This window comes from Mustelus asterias, chromosome 15 (genome assembly GCF_964213995.1).
Source record: "Mustelus asterias chromosome 15, sMusAst1.hap1.1, whole genome shotgun sequence".
NCBI classification, from domain to species: Eukaryota; Metazoa; Chordata; class Chondrichthyes; order Carcharhiniformes; family Triakidae; genus Mustelus; species Mustelus asterias.
This window is the reverse complement of record NC_135815.1, coordinates 50,682,372-50,700,528: the sequence shown is the minus strand read 5'-3', so window position 1 is coordinate 50,700,528 and position 18,157 is coordinate 50,682,372. Positions and strand designations below refer to the sequence as shown.

Here is an 18,157-nt window from a genome sequence, read left to right as displayed (position 1 = left end):
AGAACAACTTGTATCAATAGAGCAGTTAATGTAGTAAAATGTCCCACAGTGCTTCACAGGAGCATATGAAATAAAATACGACTGGCTGAAGCAATGATCCCAAAACCAGGATTAAAGAATATGCAGTATTCTAGGCCCTCTTACGATCACTCCTATAAATTCACATGTTTGTGTTTATTTATAATTGTTCCCACTAGCTGACTGTAAGTGAGATTCTTTACACTTAAATTCCCACTTTTACAGTTCACACATTTTAATAAAATTGGCATCAGCCATTAAAGTTACCCTGGCACCACTGAAAATCTAAAATTTCAGTTTATGTGCAGTGTAAAAAGCCAAAAGCAAATAGACATTTGATAAATTAACTTAATAAAATTCTCATTGATAACACTTGAACAAATGCCATAATTAGCTTCTGCATATCACTGAGCAATATATATATAACAATACGACTGGAGATATTTTAACAATTTAACCTATACATCATTTGAATGATAATTACTCAATAATAAACTATTAATACAAATAATTCAGATACAATAAAACTAAAGTCATCCAAGCAAATCCTAGCTTTGCTAAAATCTACTGACAGGTTATATTACACATTTTTATTTCACTGTTCCAAATCACCAAACTAATTACCAATTCTTAACCAGTGTGCCACAATTCAAAAATACAATTTGGCTATTACATTTTAAATTTTCCATGCTAAGTTAGGAATTTATTACGTCCTCAAAGTTAAAAGTTCTTTTGAATCAAATGAACATTTAATTGAAACCTGTATTATATAATAAATACATAGATGAAAATTAAAGTTGTAGATAGCAACTCAAACTTAACCAACATTGAAAATATTAACTTTGTCATTTTAAAAAATAAGCAATGTATTCTATTAACTGTTCAAGTGCAGAAATGAGCACTGTAATAACAGGATTTACTTGCATAGAGCAGTTACAAATAAATTTTTCTTAATGTTGAAACCAGGACCGTGGGTGGCACAGTGGTTAGCACTGCTGACTCACAGCACCAGGGACCCGGGTTCGATTCCCGGCTTGGGTCACTGTCTTTGTGGAGTCTGCACATTCTCCGTGTCTGCGTGGGTTTCCTCCAGGTGCTCCGGTTTCCTCCCACAGTCTGAAAGACGTGCTGGTTAGGTGCATTGGCTATGCTAAATTCCCCCTCAGTGTACCCGAACAGGCGCTGGAGTGTGGCGACTAGGGGATTTTCACAGTAACTTCATTGCAATGTTAATGTAAGCCTACTTGTGACATTAATACTTAAACTTAACCTCAGAACAGTACCTTTTACTCCCATACCAATGTTAATTTTTCCACTTCCCACAGACCTAGTTAATAAATTAACAGCAGGCAATTTTGTACAGCGGCCAATTAGGAATGAAGTTGAATCTCATCAAATTTATTTGATGCAGTATCCTCACCATCAGCAGTGGGAGGATACTTACACATATTATAGAGAATGAACGGTATAGTAACAAGTGATTCAGCCCAACTGCTCTATGCCAGTGTTTTTGATTCACCCATCTTCATCTGACTATCAATGATTTCTCTTTTGTGTACTTATCTACCTTCCCCTTCATTGACATCAACTATTCCGTGTGGTAACCTCAACTATTCCATCTGCCCATTTAGGACAGAGATGAGGATTTTCTTCTCTCAGAGGGTTGTGAATCTTTGAATCTCTCTTTCTCAAAAGACAGTGGAAGCTGTCTTTGGATATTTTTAAAGGAGAGATAGATAGATTATTGATAAGCAAGGAGGGTGAAAGATTACCCGTGGTGAAGGGGAGAAATGAATGTGGAGTTGAGGTTACAATCAGATCAGCCAGGATCTAATTGAATGGCAGAACAGGCTTGAAGGGCCAAGTGACCTACTCCTGCTCTTAATTTGTATGTCCGTGGAAGGTTCCACATTCTCACTAACACCATATGAAAAAAGAAAATTCTCCTGAATTCTTTATTTGATGAGGTAATGAGCATCTTATATTTATCGTCCCTTTTGGTTCCCCATAATTGGAGATATCCTTTATATATGCATCTCCTCAAGCCCTTCCAGAATCCCAAAGACCTCAAGTAAGTCACCATCACAAGGTAACTCTTGAAGCCTCAACCTGTTCATTCACAATGTTTACATAGGCAAACTCAATTATAAAACTGGGCACAGGAGTTTAAATGGGAAATGGTAGGCAGAAGTGTTCTAAGAAATAAAATCAAATTTTGTAAATATGAGGCACAACAGAGGCAAAATATTTTATGTATTAAATATATGTATCTGAAGCTGACAGTGAAGTAATAATTGGTTGCTACCACAATCAGTATTCAGCCCAAAACACAAAAATCGCTGCAGATAGGATTCATGGTTTTTATTCAGTTGAAGAAATGGGATATTGTTCCTATCCAAATCATTACGAATAAATGTTCTTCAATTAGAAATATCTAGCACAACAGCTTGCTTTGACTTACAAAATTGTCTAGATTTTACAGCAAGGTGAGAAGTGGAGTTTGTATTTCAACAATACATCACTCCATATTCACTTTAATTGATTAAATCACTCACGTAATGGACATGACATGGTTAAAATAAGGTTACTAAGCTGCAGTAACCTTATTTATCACACTATGTTTGTTAGAGAATGGTTTGATCAATTGGTTGTCCCTTCATTGCTGGGTTTTATCCAGACCTACGTGCAAACATTTTATCCTTTAACCATGATCAATCTATATGGTTTAAGTTTATAATTTGGTCTTGCAATGTGGCTCATGTACGCTTACTAGAAGCCACATATATTCATACACAGGGATCTGACTTCCACAGGTAAAAGGAACATGTCCAGACATTGTGTCTTTTTTGACTTAAACAAAATTGTGGGGGACAATCGTTCCCTGGTGCATTCTGCATGGCAATTCCTCAGCCAATCAGTTAACTTGCCAACCAATCAGCACCCTTTCCCCATGCAGTATAAATTTTTGCTCACTTTGAAATTTGGCATGTTTGCATCTGTCCTGATGAGTATAAGATGAAAAACTTCAACAGCATGACATTTGACATTTTTGTATCTGTCCTGATGATTACAAGATGAAAAGCTTCAACAGCATGCCTCTTTCTTCTGGAATACTAAAGTCTGATAACTCTATTATATCAATGCTTTTCCATAGATAAATTAGTAATTTTAAATTAATGATGAGTAATATACTACGGCAGGATGCAATCTAACACAATTACTTACTTTAACACCTCTCTCAATATCCTAAGTTCCTGTTGTTCCAATTCACTGATCTTGTCCTCTCCATCTGTCAAACATTCAGGTAGAACACCTGTCAAGGAAATAAATGTCTTTTTACGATCAATTTGTAAATGACTAATGTTTTCTTATTTTGAGCTATTTTGCATCATCATTTAAGTCTTTGGAACAGAAGTTTAATATATTAACTGCAAAAGTTAATAAAAGTAGCCTCTCCACGGGGGAAAAATTAATTATTGTCGTGGTTTATCACATTAAAACATTTTAATACCAATGGAAACAGACAATGCGTAGACACCATTTCAAATTTAGGCACATAATCCATGCAAGGTCCATGTGTGATTATTGTAAACAGATTTCCCTTTTATAATACCCACTGATTCCCTATTTTAAGCAGTGATATATTCCTTCCTCTACCTTTTGGAGGCTGGAATGATTGCTGGAGAAGGGGTTCAAACATCAGAGATCAAAGGCTGGTGGCAAGGGGGGAGGGGTGGGCAGAGTTCGAAGGCTGAGCTGGGAAGGAGATCAGAAAGGCTAGCTGGGGAGTGGTTGGGGTAAATGGGAAATTGAGATGAGATCAGAAAGTCTAGAGGGGAAATACGAAAGTCAGATTGGGCAGATATCAGAGATTGACGGAGTAGATCATAGTTCCAGCTGGGGAACACAGAGACATAAGGGATTAGAAAGTTGTGGGTGAAGGCCAGGTTTATGGGAGATCGTGGCTATGGAGGTACATGGGAGATCTGATCGCAGGGAGGGATTGCAGATGGTTGTGGCCATTGGCCAATTGTGGAAATGGTTTCTACATTATGTTTGGTGGGCGAGAGACAGTGGAGGGATCACTCCTGCTCTTTGTTGTCCATAAGAAGTGCTGGAAAGAAACTGTTGTGCTGGATCTGGCAGTCTTCACTAATCTTTATGTGCTGGATTTCCTGAGACATGGCTGGCTAGAGTGGAATTTAAATCAGTGATTAAATGATCAAACTGTAGCCTGGGAACAATTTGGTTGCCTGTCCCTGCTGTTTATCCTTCATTAAAATTGGAAGTGGGTGGATTGGGTTTATATTCAGAATTTTTAACATTTTAACATCCCACACAATAGAAACATTCTGGAGGTTAAAATTTCTCCTCCTGTTTCTGTCTCTGTTTACTCGAGTAATTTCCTAGTATTGATCTTAAACTGACAGGTCTATAATTAATTGTTTTTTATTTGCCTCATTTTAGTTGTTAATGCAATTATATAAGAACACAAGAAATAGAAGCAGAAGAAGACCACATGGCCTGTCGAGCCTGCTCCACCATTCAATACGATCATGGCTGATCTTGGGTTTCAACTCAACTTTCCTGTGCACTCCCCCGATCCTTTAATTCACTGAGATACCAAAAACTTGTCCATTCCAGCCTTAAATATATTCAATGATGGAGTACAGAATTCCAAAGATTCACAACCCTTTCAATGAAATAATTTCTCATCTCAGTCCTAAATGATCAGCTCCTTTTCCTGATACTGCACCCCCACATTTTAGATGCACTGACCAACAGAAACACTCTCTCAGTGCCCACCCTATCAAGCCCCTTCAGAATCTTCTTTGTTTCAATGAGATTTCCACTCATTCTTCTAAACTCCAGAAAACATAGGCCTGATTTACTCAGCCTCTCATCAAAGCACAATTCCCTCATCCCAGGGACCAATTTAGTGAACCTTTGCTGTACCACCTCCAGTGCAAGTACAGGGGCACACATCCTGAATCTAAAGAACTTTGGAAAAGGAGAATTACAACTGCAGTTGTAATTCTTTCACCTGTTTCTTTTAATACCATGGGGAGAAAACCATCAAGTTCTGGAAATCTGTCTATCAAGATGTAATGATACATTTGCATTAAGCTTTTGTTAAGACTCAGGTTAGAAAAGTGTGTGTAGATTTGGCAATCATTATAAAAAGTACATTAGAGCCATAGAAAACACACAGCAAGGTGATGCCAAGGTTGGGAATTAGCAATAGAGAGAGATCAAAATATTGGAACTATCCACACTGGAACAAAGAAAAGCTAAACAAAATCTAAGAGGGTTCAAAATTATGTTGAGCTCTAGTAGGATGTATTGCTGGTTGGGGAGTCACTGACAAGAGGTAATTGAAATAAGATTGCCATTAAAGGTCTTAAATGTTTTATCATAAGGATGTTGTTGTGGCAGAGATATTGCATCTTTTATAAATATTCAAAATAAATGTTTGAAATACAGGAAGATGTACAGCTATGGGTAGATAGCAAGAGAGGTGCATCAGTTTTGCATTATCCAGCAATGAAACAATGGATTGAATGGCTTTCTTCTGGACCATAAAGTTCTCCTATTCTATTATGAAGAGACCTAAAATTTTTAAGTTTATTGGTTTTCATTTAGAAAGATTTAAAATAGTCTTTTAGATATGTTTTATTTTGCTTCCAGATGTAGCTAGTGTTCGTGATAATTTTTCCACCTTAGAACTGAGATATTTCACAAGTGCAACTCACAGGCACTTCTGCAGAAATTGTTTGCCTCTTATAGTTTTCTTTTATTTTTGACATGTAATTTCTTATATTGTTCATCTGTATTTCCACGATATCCATTGTATACATGAGTAACTTGCTATATCACGTAAAGTTCATAATATTTTACATCATCAGATTTTCAGCCTGAAAGATTACCTGTTTTTCTTTATCAGCTTCTGCCTGAGCATTTACAGCACTTCCTCTTTTTATTTTAGACTGTCTCTGGATGTTATCTAAAATTGAATTCTGAGGTTCCACCAAGAGATCATTAGCAAAAATGAGATCATAAGGATTTGGAGGCAACTTGTGACTTACACTGGTAATTGATTGGCAGGCAGAAGGCAAAGAATAAGCTTAAAAGGAATGTACTTGGTGCAAGTTGACAAATGGTGTTCCCCACGACTGGAATCCCAATTTTCCATCATTTACATCAGCGATTCAGATAGAGGAACAAGAATTGTACTCCAAGTTTGCAAATTACACTAAACTAGGAAGTACATTAAGTTGTGTAGATGGGAACAGAAAGTTACAAAGGGACAGTAATAAGACAACTTGCATATGATATAGCACCTTAAATGTAATCAAATGACCCAAGACTCTTCACAGGAATGTTGTCAAACAAAATGTGACCCCGAACCACAAAAGGAAACATTAAGACATATGACCAAGCATTTGGTTAAAGAGGTAGGTTTTGAGGAGTGTCTTAAAGGAGGAAAGAGACAGCGAATCAGAGAGATTTGGGGAGGGAATTCCAGAGTTAAGAGCTGAAGAGAAGGCCACCAATGGTGGAGCAATTAAAATTGAGGATGTACAAGTGGCCTGAATTGGAGGAATCCTGATATCTCAGGGGGTTGTACGGTTGGAAGAGATTACAGTGATAGGGAGTGGCAAGGCCATGGAGGGGCTTGAAAACAGAGACTTTAAACATCAAGATGATGCTTAATCAGGAGCTAATCTATCTAAGTGAGCACTGGGCATATGTAAACAGATTTTTATTCAAGACATGGACAGTAGAGTTTTGGATGAGGGTTAAATTATTACAATAGTCAAGTCTAGAGGTAACAAAGGCATTGTTTCAGCAGCAGAAGAGCCGAGGTAGGGGTAGAGTTGGGAGATGTTATGGAGGCTGAATTATGGAGGTAAGTAGTTACGTAATCAGACCTGGACAGATTGAATGAGTACACAAAATGGTGGCAAATGAAGTGTGAGGTAATCTTCTTTGGATTTAAGAAAGACATCAGACAATGTTCTTAATAGTGAGAGATTAAAAACTGGAGGAGCAAAGGGATTCAGGTGTTCAGGTACACAAATCACTAAAAACTAGTGCACAGATGCTAAAAGGTGTAATGGAATGTTGGCACCTATAACAATGAGTTTAAAATACAAAGGGGAGGAAGTTGCGTTTCCGTTGTACAAAGTCTTGGCAAGACTCATTCTGAAGTCAGAGTTCAAACTTGGACACCATTTTAAATGAATATATTGGTTTTGAAGGGGTACAGTGCAGCTTCACCAGAAATGATACTACAATTGTTAAAGATTATAACTCTGAGGACAGTTTACATAAAATTCAATGAAATACATCGGACTGATGCTGCCTTGCCACTTTTCCCGCCAAATGTTCAAGCACTTTGGAAAAAGGAAGAGGCGGGACATATTACATCATGCTGGCACCTGATCCCCATGGAAATGGAACACCTCTCTACTCTCCAATCCTCCCCAAGGGAAGACCCCCCAACCCAAACTTCCCCCAAGATCACCCTGGGCATGCCCAAGCACTGCCACCTGGTACTACCCAGACACTGCCACCAGGTACTACCCAGACATGACTCTCATCCCCCCTCCCCCAGGGGACAGTACTTACCTGTGCACCCCCAGCGGGGATCATTCCCCAAGTCCCCATTAGTCCAGACCTGTTGTGAACTCCGCCAACGTGACATCACGCCGGTGGAGGGTGGGGGAAGGATTCCTTATGTGGAGGGGATAATACAGTGGTGAAGCCCATTAGCGATATTTAAATGTAGGATAATGGAGTTCCCAACCTTTCATGGGGGCAGGAACAATGTCAATGGGAAATCCCATTGGCATAAAAGCCATTTGGGGACACCCGTTGGATTCTTCACCTCCATTGGCTTTCCTGCCCATCAAAAACAGAACAGATAATCCCCCCCCCCCCCAACCCATCGTCTTCCCTTGAATTCTGAAAGTTAAGGGGGGATCTAAGTGGGATGTTTACAATGATTATGGATTTTATGAAATAGGAACAGAGAAACTCTCTCTTCTGCTGGGGAATCCAAAGCAAGGGATCATAATCTTAAAATTAAACTCTCTCTTCTGCTGGGGAATCCAAAGCAAGGGATCATAATCTTAAAATTAGACACAATCTATTCAGGAGCCGAAAGCAGGAAGCACTTTTTTAATACAAAGGGTAGTATGAAAGTGGCATTTAGTCCACCAAAAGCTGTGGACGTCGAGTGAATCAAAATTTTCAAGATTGAGATTGAATTGCATGTGAGCAGAGTTGAGGGACAAGTCAACCAAGTTGTAATTTTCTGGTGGAAATAGGCTTGGATGCTACGATGCTCTTTATCTTATGTCTGGTTCCTTAACAAATATTTGCTGGGAGATCAAATCCAACGTTCTTACAGCTTTTATAAATTGCTTTCATACCACCATATAAAATGCAAACTTAACAACATCTTGATCACATTTCATAAATGTTGGATGCTTCCCAACAAACTCAGAATTTCTTACCAAGTAATGCTTTTAGTGAAATTTCACTTGCGTGGCAATCTGAAGCACATAATCAGCATCAGTTCTAACACAATGATTCAGTAATTGAAACATTCTATGCAAATATTACTAGTTTATAACTTAACATTTGTTACCACTTATTACCATTTCTCTCTTGAATCATCCGAAGAGCTTGTAATTGCAGTTCAACATTTTTCTGTAGCATCAGTGACTTAAAGACTTGAAAATCTTCTGCAGCTAGTACTGGTTGGAAGACAGGCTATTAAAAAAGAAAGTTTACTTTGAAAAATAAGACAAAACCAACATATATTTGTATAGCAGCTTAAACATGATAAAATATTCCAAGGTGTTTCACAGGAGCATTATAAAACAAAATCTGACACTGAGCCACATAACCGAGAGCTTGATCAAAGAGGCAGAATTTAAGGAATGTCTTAGAGGAGAGTGAGCTAGCGAGGCTTTTTAAAGGACAATGACAACACTTGATTAAACTATTTAATTACACATTACATCAGAAACCATAGAAACCATAGAAACCCTACAGTGCAGAAGGAGGCCATTCGGCCCATCGAGTCTGCACCAACCACAATTCCACCCAGGCCCTACCCCCATACATTTTTTACCAGCTAATCCCTCTAACCTACACATCTCAGGACTCTAAGGGGCAATTTTTTTTTTTAACCTGGCCAATCAACCTAACCCGCACATCTTTGGACTGTGGGAGGAAACCGGAGCACCCGGAGGAAACCCACGCAGACACGAGGAGAATGTGCAAACTCCACACAGACAGTGACCCGAGCCAGGAATCGAACCCGGGACCCTGGAGCTGTGAAGCAGCAGTGCTAACCACTGTGCTACCGTGCCGCCCGAAGCCAGCCCACCAATAGTTCAAATGAAACATAACATTGCAAAATGTAAAAATTCTCTTCAAACCAATTATTTCACAACACACATGAAAATTTAAAAGCAAATCAATTCAAAAGAGTGATAAATTTTCACACAAAGGCTAAGGAAAACTAAGATTGAAACTGAAATTAGGAACCAAAGCTTTTGTGGAAACTGAAACTAGTTGAAATCAGGTAAAAAGATTCAGTCATCTAACCTCCCAGTGCTGCAGTACAAGCAGGCTGAAGGAGATGGAGGCTGGATCCAGGGAATAGGCAAACAGACAGTTGCTGAGCAATTTATGTTACTTAAAATAATAGGGGATCCACACCATCCTTGCAAACATTATACTTTTTCTCATTGCATATACTTGTTTTGAGACCATGGGCGGGATTTTCCGGCCACGCTCACCCCAAGACGTGAAAATCCCGCTCGAGGTCAATGGGCCTTTTGCATGGTCCTGTCTGCTACAATTCCCGTGGCGAACGGGACGGAAAAATTCCACTCTAAATCTTTGGGCCAAAAGTCATGAAGTTAACTTTTACGCGGGTATTGTTTGAGAGGATGACAGACATAATTGATCTGGGCCCAAACAAATACAGTTGCAACAGAAGTAAAACCCAATAACACTAAAGAATTTATGTTCGTTATCATTCATAATATCACTTGAATAATTTGAATAAATAAAAACAAAACCTAAACATAGATATGTTTAAGCATTTACTTACCACTATTCATTTTCATTCGTATTTATTAACTTACAATGAAATGGTGCACTGTTAAAATCACTGCACATATCACACTTTTTGTCCCGAGTAGAACCCTCTCTGCCGCTTACTGTTTGCTTACTATTTACATGGGTACTCATTTATGTTCACTATCATTCTATCCTCATATTCTCTCTTTCCCAGTCTTACTTTCCTCTTCACTTCCCTTCTCAATTTACTGTATCTTGACCTGGTTCTTGCTTGAAGGAATCACTGGATGTGCACCATACACATTTTTTCTTGTTTCAGCAAATTCTCTATCGTCTTTATTATCCAAGGAGCCCTGATCATGGTTCTCTGCATTTTGCCCTTGTCTGAATCTACATACCCTACACCTGACACATCTCCTTATGTTCTATTCCAGTTAGTCCTGTCAGTCTTTGAAAAAATTTTAAATTTCTGCCCAAAGAGTTGCCTCAGGTGGGGGGAAAGGCTTTGCCTCAGGTGTGTAGCCCATTGGCTGAGCTGCCAGCTTTTCCTGCCAAATTTTTAAACAATCAGGGAAAGTAATTGCTAGAGGCAACCTGTTCTTACTTGTGTGCCCCTGGCTGGTTCCCTTTGCCAGGTTCACATTAGTCCAGATCTGTTGTAAACCTCCCTGACAGAGGTGGGAGGGTGGAATCGAATGTGGAGGGACAATACAGTAAGAAGTCTCACAACACCAGGTTAAAGTCCAACAGGTTTATTTGGCAGCACAAGCTTTCGGAGCACTGCTCCTTCATCAGGTGAGTGAGGAGCTGTGTTCACAAACGGGGCGTATATAGACACAAACTCAATTTACAAGATAATGGTTGGAATGCGAGTCTTTACAGGTAATCAAGTCTTAAAGGTACAGACAATGTGAGTAGAGAGAGGATTAAGCACAGGTTAAAGAGGTGTGTATTGTCTCCAGCCATTGTCTCCACTCCTCGTCACAATGGATGTCTCGGCACTCTACACCAGCATCCCCCACGACGACAGCATTGCTGCAACTTCCTCAGTACTCAACGCCAACTGCCAATCTCCAGATGCAATTCTGCAACTCATCCGCTTCATCCTGGACCACGTCTTCACCTTCAACAACCAGTTCTTTATCCAAACACATGGAACAGCCATGGGGACCAAATTCGCACCTCAATATGCCAACATTTTCATGCACAGGTTCGAACAAGCCCTCTTCACTGCACAGGACCTTCAACCAACACTATACACTAGATACATCGATAACATTTTCTTCCTTTCGACTCATGGCGAACAATCACTGAAAAACTACATGATGACATCAACAAGTTCCATCCCACCATCAGACTCACCATGGACTACTCTCCGGAATCGGCTGCATTCTTGATCACACGCATCTCCATCAATGACAGTCACCTCAGCACTTCACTGTACCGCAAGCCCACGGATAACCTCACGATGCTCCACTTCTCCAGCTTCCACCTGAAACACGTTAAAGAAGCCACCCCTACAAACAAGCCCTCCATATACACAGGATCTGCTCAGATGAGGAAGATCGCAACAGACACCTACAGCGCTGAAAGACGCCCTCATAAGAACAGGATATGGTGCTCGACTCATCGATCGACAGTTCCGAGGCGCCACAGCAAAAAACCGCACCAACCTCCTCAGAAGACAAACATGGGACACGGCGGACAGAGTACCCTTCATCGTCCAGTACTTCCCTGGAGCAGAGAAGCTACAACATCTTCTTCAGAGCCTTCAACATGTCATCGGTGAAGACGAACATCTCGCCAGGGCCATCCCCACACCCCCACTTCTTGCCTTCAAACAACCGCACAACCTCAAACAAACCATTGTCTGCAGCAAACTACCCAGCCTTCAGGAGAACAGTGACCACCACACCACACAGCCCTGCCACAGCAACCTCTGCAAGACGTGCCGGATCATCAACATGGATGCCATCATCTCACGTGAGAACACCATCCACCAGGTACACAGTACATACTCTTGCGACTCGGCCAACGTTGTCTACCTGATACGCTGCAGGAAAGGATGTCCCGAGGCATGGTACATTGGGGAGACCATGCAGATGCTACGACAACAGCTGAATGAACACTGCTCGACAATCACCAGGCAGGAGTGTTCTCTTCCTGTCGGGGAGCACTTCAGCAGTCACGGGCATTCAGCCTCTGATCTTCGGGTAAGCATTCTCCGAGCGGCCTTCACGACACATGGCAACGCAGAATCGCCGAGCAGAAACTGATAGCCAAGTTCCGCACACATGAGGGCGGCCTCAACCGCGATCTCGGGTTCATGTCACCCTATCTGTAACTCCCACGACTTGCCTGGGCTTGCAAGATCTCACTAACTGTCCTGACTGGAGACAATACATATCTCTTTAACCTGTGCTTAACCCTCTCTCCACTCACATTGTCTGTACCTTTAAGACTTGGATTACCTGTAAAGACTTGCATTCCAACCATTATCTAGTAAATTGAGTTTGTGTCTATATATGCCATGTTTGTGAAGACAGCTCCTCACTAACCTGATGAAGGAGCTCCGAAAGCTTGTCCTACCAAATAAACCTGTTGGACTTTAACCTGGTGTTGTGAGACTTCTTATTGTGCTTACCCCAGTCCAACGCCAGCATCTCCACATGAGGGACAATACAGTAGGGAAGCCTGCAGATGATGTTAAAATGTATTTAAATGGGGGCTGGGGACAATTGCATCATCAGTGTGAATCTCATTTTTCGGGTCTCGAGATTCTGAGCTCCCGTAGCCATTTACCCCCGTGGCAAGTGGCAAAATCCTGGCCTTTGTTTCCATTTTATCCTGCTAGACACCTTTTCATCCCATTAAAATTAATTCTTGTCCAACTTAGAATTTCTACTTTAGATTTTTTCTTACTCTTTCCCATTACTCATTTAAGCCTCATGATCAGTTGATCATTCTTGCCCAGTTATTCCCCCACACTTGATCCACATGGCCCACTTCTACACAAGTGTGTCGAAGACTGTGTGCCAAGGAAGCAAATCCACGTGTTTCCTAACCGGAAACCATGGATGAACAGGGATATCCACTGCCTGCTGAAGTCCAGGTCTGAGACCTTCAAGTCAGGAGACCCTGACCTATACAAGAAAGCCAGATATGACCTAAAGAGAACCATCAAAGATGCCAAAAGACAGTACCGGGCCAAGTTAAAGTCCCAGGCTAGCCACACGGACCCCCGCTGACTATGGCAAGGTCTGCAAGACATAACAGGCTACAAGATGAAGGCATGTAAAATCGCCAGCTCCAACGCACCCCTCCCTGATGAGCTCAATACATTCTACGCCCGTTTTGAGCAAGAGGTCAGCAAGAGCACGCCCTCCACCCTAGAAGCCTCAGATGAACCTGTATTTGAGGTCACCATTGCAGATGTCAGAGCAGCTTTCTCAAAGGTCAACCCACGATGGTTTGTCCTTCCAAGGTGCAATACCTCACACTTGTCTGCATTAAACTCCATCTGCCATTTTTCAGCCCATTTTTCTAACTGGTCCAAATCCCTCTGCAAGCTTTGAAAACCTTCCTCACTGTCCACTACAGCTCCAATCTTTGTATCATCAGCAAATTTGCTGATCCAATTTACCACATTATCATCCAGATCATTGATATAGATGACAAACAACAATAGACCCAGCACTGATCCCTGTGGCACACCACTAGTCACAGGCCTCCATTCAGAGAGGCAATCCTCCATTTCCACTCTCTGGCTTCTTCCATTGAGCCAATGTCTAATCCAATTTACTACCTCTCCATGAATACCTAGCGACTGAACCTTCCTAACTAACCTCCCATGCAGGACCTTGTCAAAGGTCTTACTGAAGTCCATGTAGACAATATCCACTGCCTTCCCTTCATCCACTTTCCTGGTAACCTCCTCGAAAATCTCTAATAGATTGGTTAAACATGACCTACCACACACAAAGCCATGTTGACTCTCCCTAATAAGTCCCTGTCTATCCAAATATTTGTAGATCCTATCTCTTAGTACTCCTTCCAATAATTTACCTACTACTGACGTCAAACTTACCGGCCTATAATTTCCTGCATTACTTTTTGAGCCTTTTTTAAACAACGGAACAACATGAGCTATCCTCCAATCATCCGGCACGTCACCCGTGAATACCGACATTTTAAATATATCTGCCAGGGCCCCTGCAATTTCAACACTAGTCTCCTTCAAGGCCCGAGGGAATACCCTGTCCGGTCCTGGGAATTTATCTACTCTGATTTGCCTCAAGACAGCAAGCACCTCCTCCCCTTTAATCTGTATAGGTTCCATGACCTCCCTACTTGTTTGCCTTATTTCCATAGACTCCATGCCAGTTTCCTTAGTAAATACGGATGCAAAAAACTCATTTAATATCTCTCCCATTTCTTTTGGTTCCATGCATAGCCGACCACTCTGATATTCAACAGGACCAATTTTATCCCTTACTATCCTTTTGCTCTTAATATACCTGTAGAAGCTCTTAGGATTATCCTTCACCTTGTCTGCCAAAGCAACCTCATGTCTTCTTTTAGCCCTCCTGATTTCCCTCTTAAGTAGCTTCATGCACTTTTTATACTCCTCAAGCATCTTATTTGCTCCCTGTTGCCTGTCATACATGTCATACATCTCTCTCTTCTTCTTTATCAGAGTTCCAATATCCCTCGAGAACCAAGGTTCCTTATTCTTATTCACTTTGCCTTTAATCCTGACAGGAACATACAAACTCTGCACTCTCAAAATTTCTCCTTTGAAGGCCTCCCACTTACCAATCACATCCTTGCCAGAGAACAGCCTGTCCCAATCCATGCTTTTTAGATCCTTTCTCATTTCTCAAATTTGGCCTTTTTCCAGTTTAGAACCTCAACCCGAGGACCAGATCTATCTTTATCCATGATATGTTTCTATCCGAAAGAAAGCATTGTTTGGGAGAAGATTTCAAGGTGCTTTTTTTTTTGAGTGGAGTTTGGAAACGCTCAGGTCGAAGTCAGATCCCAGTTGACTCAGTGTGATAAGCATCTGGAGGGATTTGATCAGTAATCCACAGAACTTGTATCGGGTGGTGTCTGCCACTTGGTTTCTGTGTGTGTTTGACCACAGTTAACCTGTTGGATTACATGGATTGTGTACTTACCAAGAAAATTATCGTACAAGATATATTTTGTAACTTGTGCTATCCTTAAAAATCTGTGAAGATATAGGTGAGGTGAAGGAGTCAATCTTTTCAGGTTTAATAAATGTTTTATTCTTTTGTTAAAAGTTAATTGGTAGTCCTGTGACTCTGTTCATTCAGATCTCAAAACAAAAGATAAAAGTTAGTCTATTAAACCAGGATTCTATTCTCGGACCGGAATGTCCAGTAGTAACATCAGTGGGATCTTAACACAAACTAGTCAACCTCCTCTGAACTACCTCCAATGCATTCTTTAAACAAGGAGACAAAAACTGCACATAGTCTTCAAGTTGCTGTCTCATGAATGCCCTGAATAACTAAAGTGGAACATCCTTATTTTTATGTTCAATTCCTGAAAGGGTTAAACATCACGCAAATTTAAAAATCACATAAGCTGCAAGCTGAACCTCAGTCACACAGGGAAAGCTATGTGCAAATGACAGGTTTTGATTAAAGTAAGCCCAGATAAGGCTCAAGGACTATCTAATTGAATGGTGTGCAGCTGCAGTTCATGTCTGCCCACTGGAACAAGGAACAATGGAAAGGGGGGTTGAGACACCATTGGTCAGAGCTATAGCTATCATTTCTTGACTGTATAACATGCACGAGTTTTAATTGGACGTTATACCCTTATATATGCATGATGTAACCGTAACTATGATTGGATAGAGATAACTCCTACTCTTTTATTGGTATATGCTAATTACTTGTAATCGACGCTGAGACTTTAATTACCTTTGTATTTCTGAATTTTTCCACTCTGAATGGACATTCAGGGTCCTATAGCTACAGCAAAGTTAATTTTCAAACCACTCCATTACTTTGTTTGGCTACATGAGGGGAACAATAGTTTCAAATACAACAAGAAAATCATTGTAACAGCCCCGTAACAATTCCTCTCATAATAAATGATAGTGTTCCATTATCCTCTTGATTACATGCTGTATCTGTATACTAACTGTATGACTCATGCACAATAACACCTAGATCCCTCTGCACCTTGGAGTTCTGTAGTCCTTCGCTGTCCAAATAATATTCTGCTTTTATATTCTTCCCACCAAAGTGAACAACTTCCCATTTTCCCACATTACTCCATCTGCCAGATTTTTGCCCACTCACTCAACCTATCTATAACCATCTGCAAATTTCTTCCTACCTATATATTTAGCTACGATGCTTTCACTCCATTCATCTGAGCCACTGATGTAAATTTTAAGAAGTTGAGGTCCCAGCACAGACTCCTATGAGACTCCAATCAATTCTAATCAAACAGATTCTCTGGCCCTGTTTCCAAAAGGACATCTTGTCTCTCCAACACCAAATGTCCTGTCTACTCAGCACCGCCACCCTATCTCCTTTTTTCCCTCCCTCATCTTTTCCATGCACTATACACCCTGGAATATTAAATGCCCAGTTCCCATCACTTCTAAGCCACTTCTCCATTATTAACACATCATCAACATGAAACTCTTTGAATTTAGTATTTGTGTTGTAATTGTTCACAATTAAATCATATGATTTAATGACTCAAGATGAACAAAGAATTGAACATTATATCCGATGGAAACACAACAACAGTTGCAGTACCACAGGTATAGATTTTCTACCACAAGATGGAGCTGCTGTAACAGAAGAAAACTCTTGTAATACGTTGGTGGGAAGAGACTTGTAGGCCTTCCATAACTTCTCCGTAAAATACAAGTTCTGAAAAACATTTATGTAATGTGGAGCCCTCTCTGTTGGAGAGGTGGAAAGAAAGTTAGTTCAATAATGGCTGTCTATGTGAATCCATTCATCCATATCTCAATGCAATACACTCTTTAACACCACCATGCTAAATAGGGTAGGCTTCAAGCAGATCTAGCAACTCAAAAACTGGGCATCCATGAGGCACTGTGGGCCATCACCAACTTTTGAAGGGCAATTAGGGATGGGCAATAAATCCAAGACTAGCAAGTGACGCCCACATCCTGTGAAAGATTTAAAAAACAATTTCCTCTTAACAGTACAATTAGACAAACAAAACCAAAATACATCACATACCACACACACATACCTAACACCGCTCACTTCAACCTCCCGGACTGCTGAGCACCTCCTGCACCCAATGTGCTCACACCCTCCAGCAACCCTGACAGTGCTCATCTCTCCTGCACTCACAACAGTGCTCAAAACCCACCTGACAATGCTCACCCCATCCCCCACGCTGGGGTGTGTCAGTGCAGCGCTGGAGTGTGTTGGTGTGATACCTGTCGGTGCTGTGCTGAGGTGAGTCGGTGCAGTGTTGGGGTGCGTCACTGCGGTGCTGGCGTGTGGAGGTGTGGTGCTGGCGTGTGTCGGTGCGGTGGGAGGGTGCTTTTTAATATTTAGTACCATAAATTTAAGTATTGTACAGTTCTCAAAACTCTCTTCTGAATTTAAAACACCATAAGAACACTGTTCATACCACACCCTCAGCCTGACACTGCTAATCCCTTCCAGCACCCCAACAAAAAGTTCACCCACAGCCGGCAAGTCCTACATTGCTCACCCTCTCACCAACACGATACAGATCATTGCACTGGCACATGCAACATTGCCCGTTCTCCCCTTCGCACCCCCGACACTGCCCTCTCCTTCACGCCCCCGACACTGCTCTCCCCTTCGCACCCCCGACACTGCTCTCCCCTTCGCACCCCCGACACTGCCCTCCCCTTCGCGCCCCCGACACTGCTCTCCCCTTCGCACCCCCAACACTGCCCTCCCCTTCGCGCCCCCGACACTGCTCTCCCCTTCGCACCCCCGACACTGCCCTCTCCTTCACGCCCCCGACACTG

General features: G+C 41.3%; 1 protein-coding gene across 2 annotated transcripts in view; it reads right to left on the bottom strand.

Annotated features, from left to right (window-relative positions):
- cfap36 (cilia and flagella associated protein 36) overlaps positions 1-18,157 on the bottom strand; it is a 94,238-nt gene that overhangs the window by 50,578 nt on the left and 25,503 nt on the right. For both annotated transcript variants that reach the window (XM_078229891.1, XM_078229890.1), the window contains exons 4-5: positions 8,685-8,799; positions 3,244-3,331 (exon numbers count right to left, since the gene is read on the bottom strand). In XM_078229891.1, coding sequence (XP_078086017.1) covers positions 3,244-3,331; positions 8,685-8,799 — 203 coding nt within the window. The remainder of the gene's footprint in view (positions 1-3,243; positions 3,332-8,684; positions 8,800-18,157) is intronic.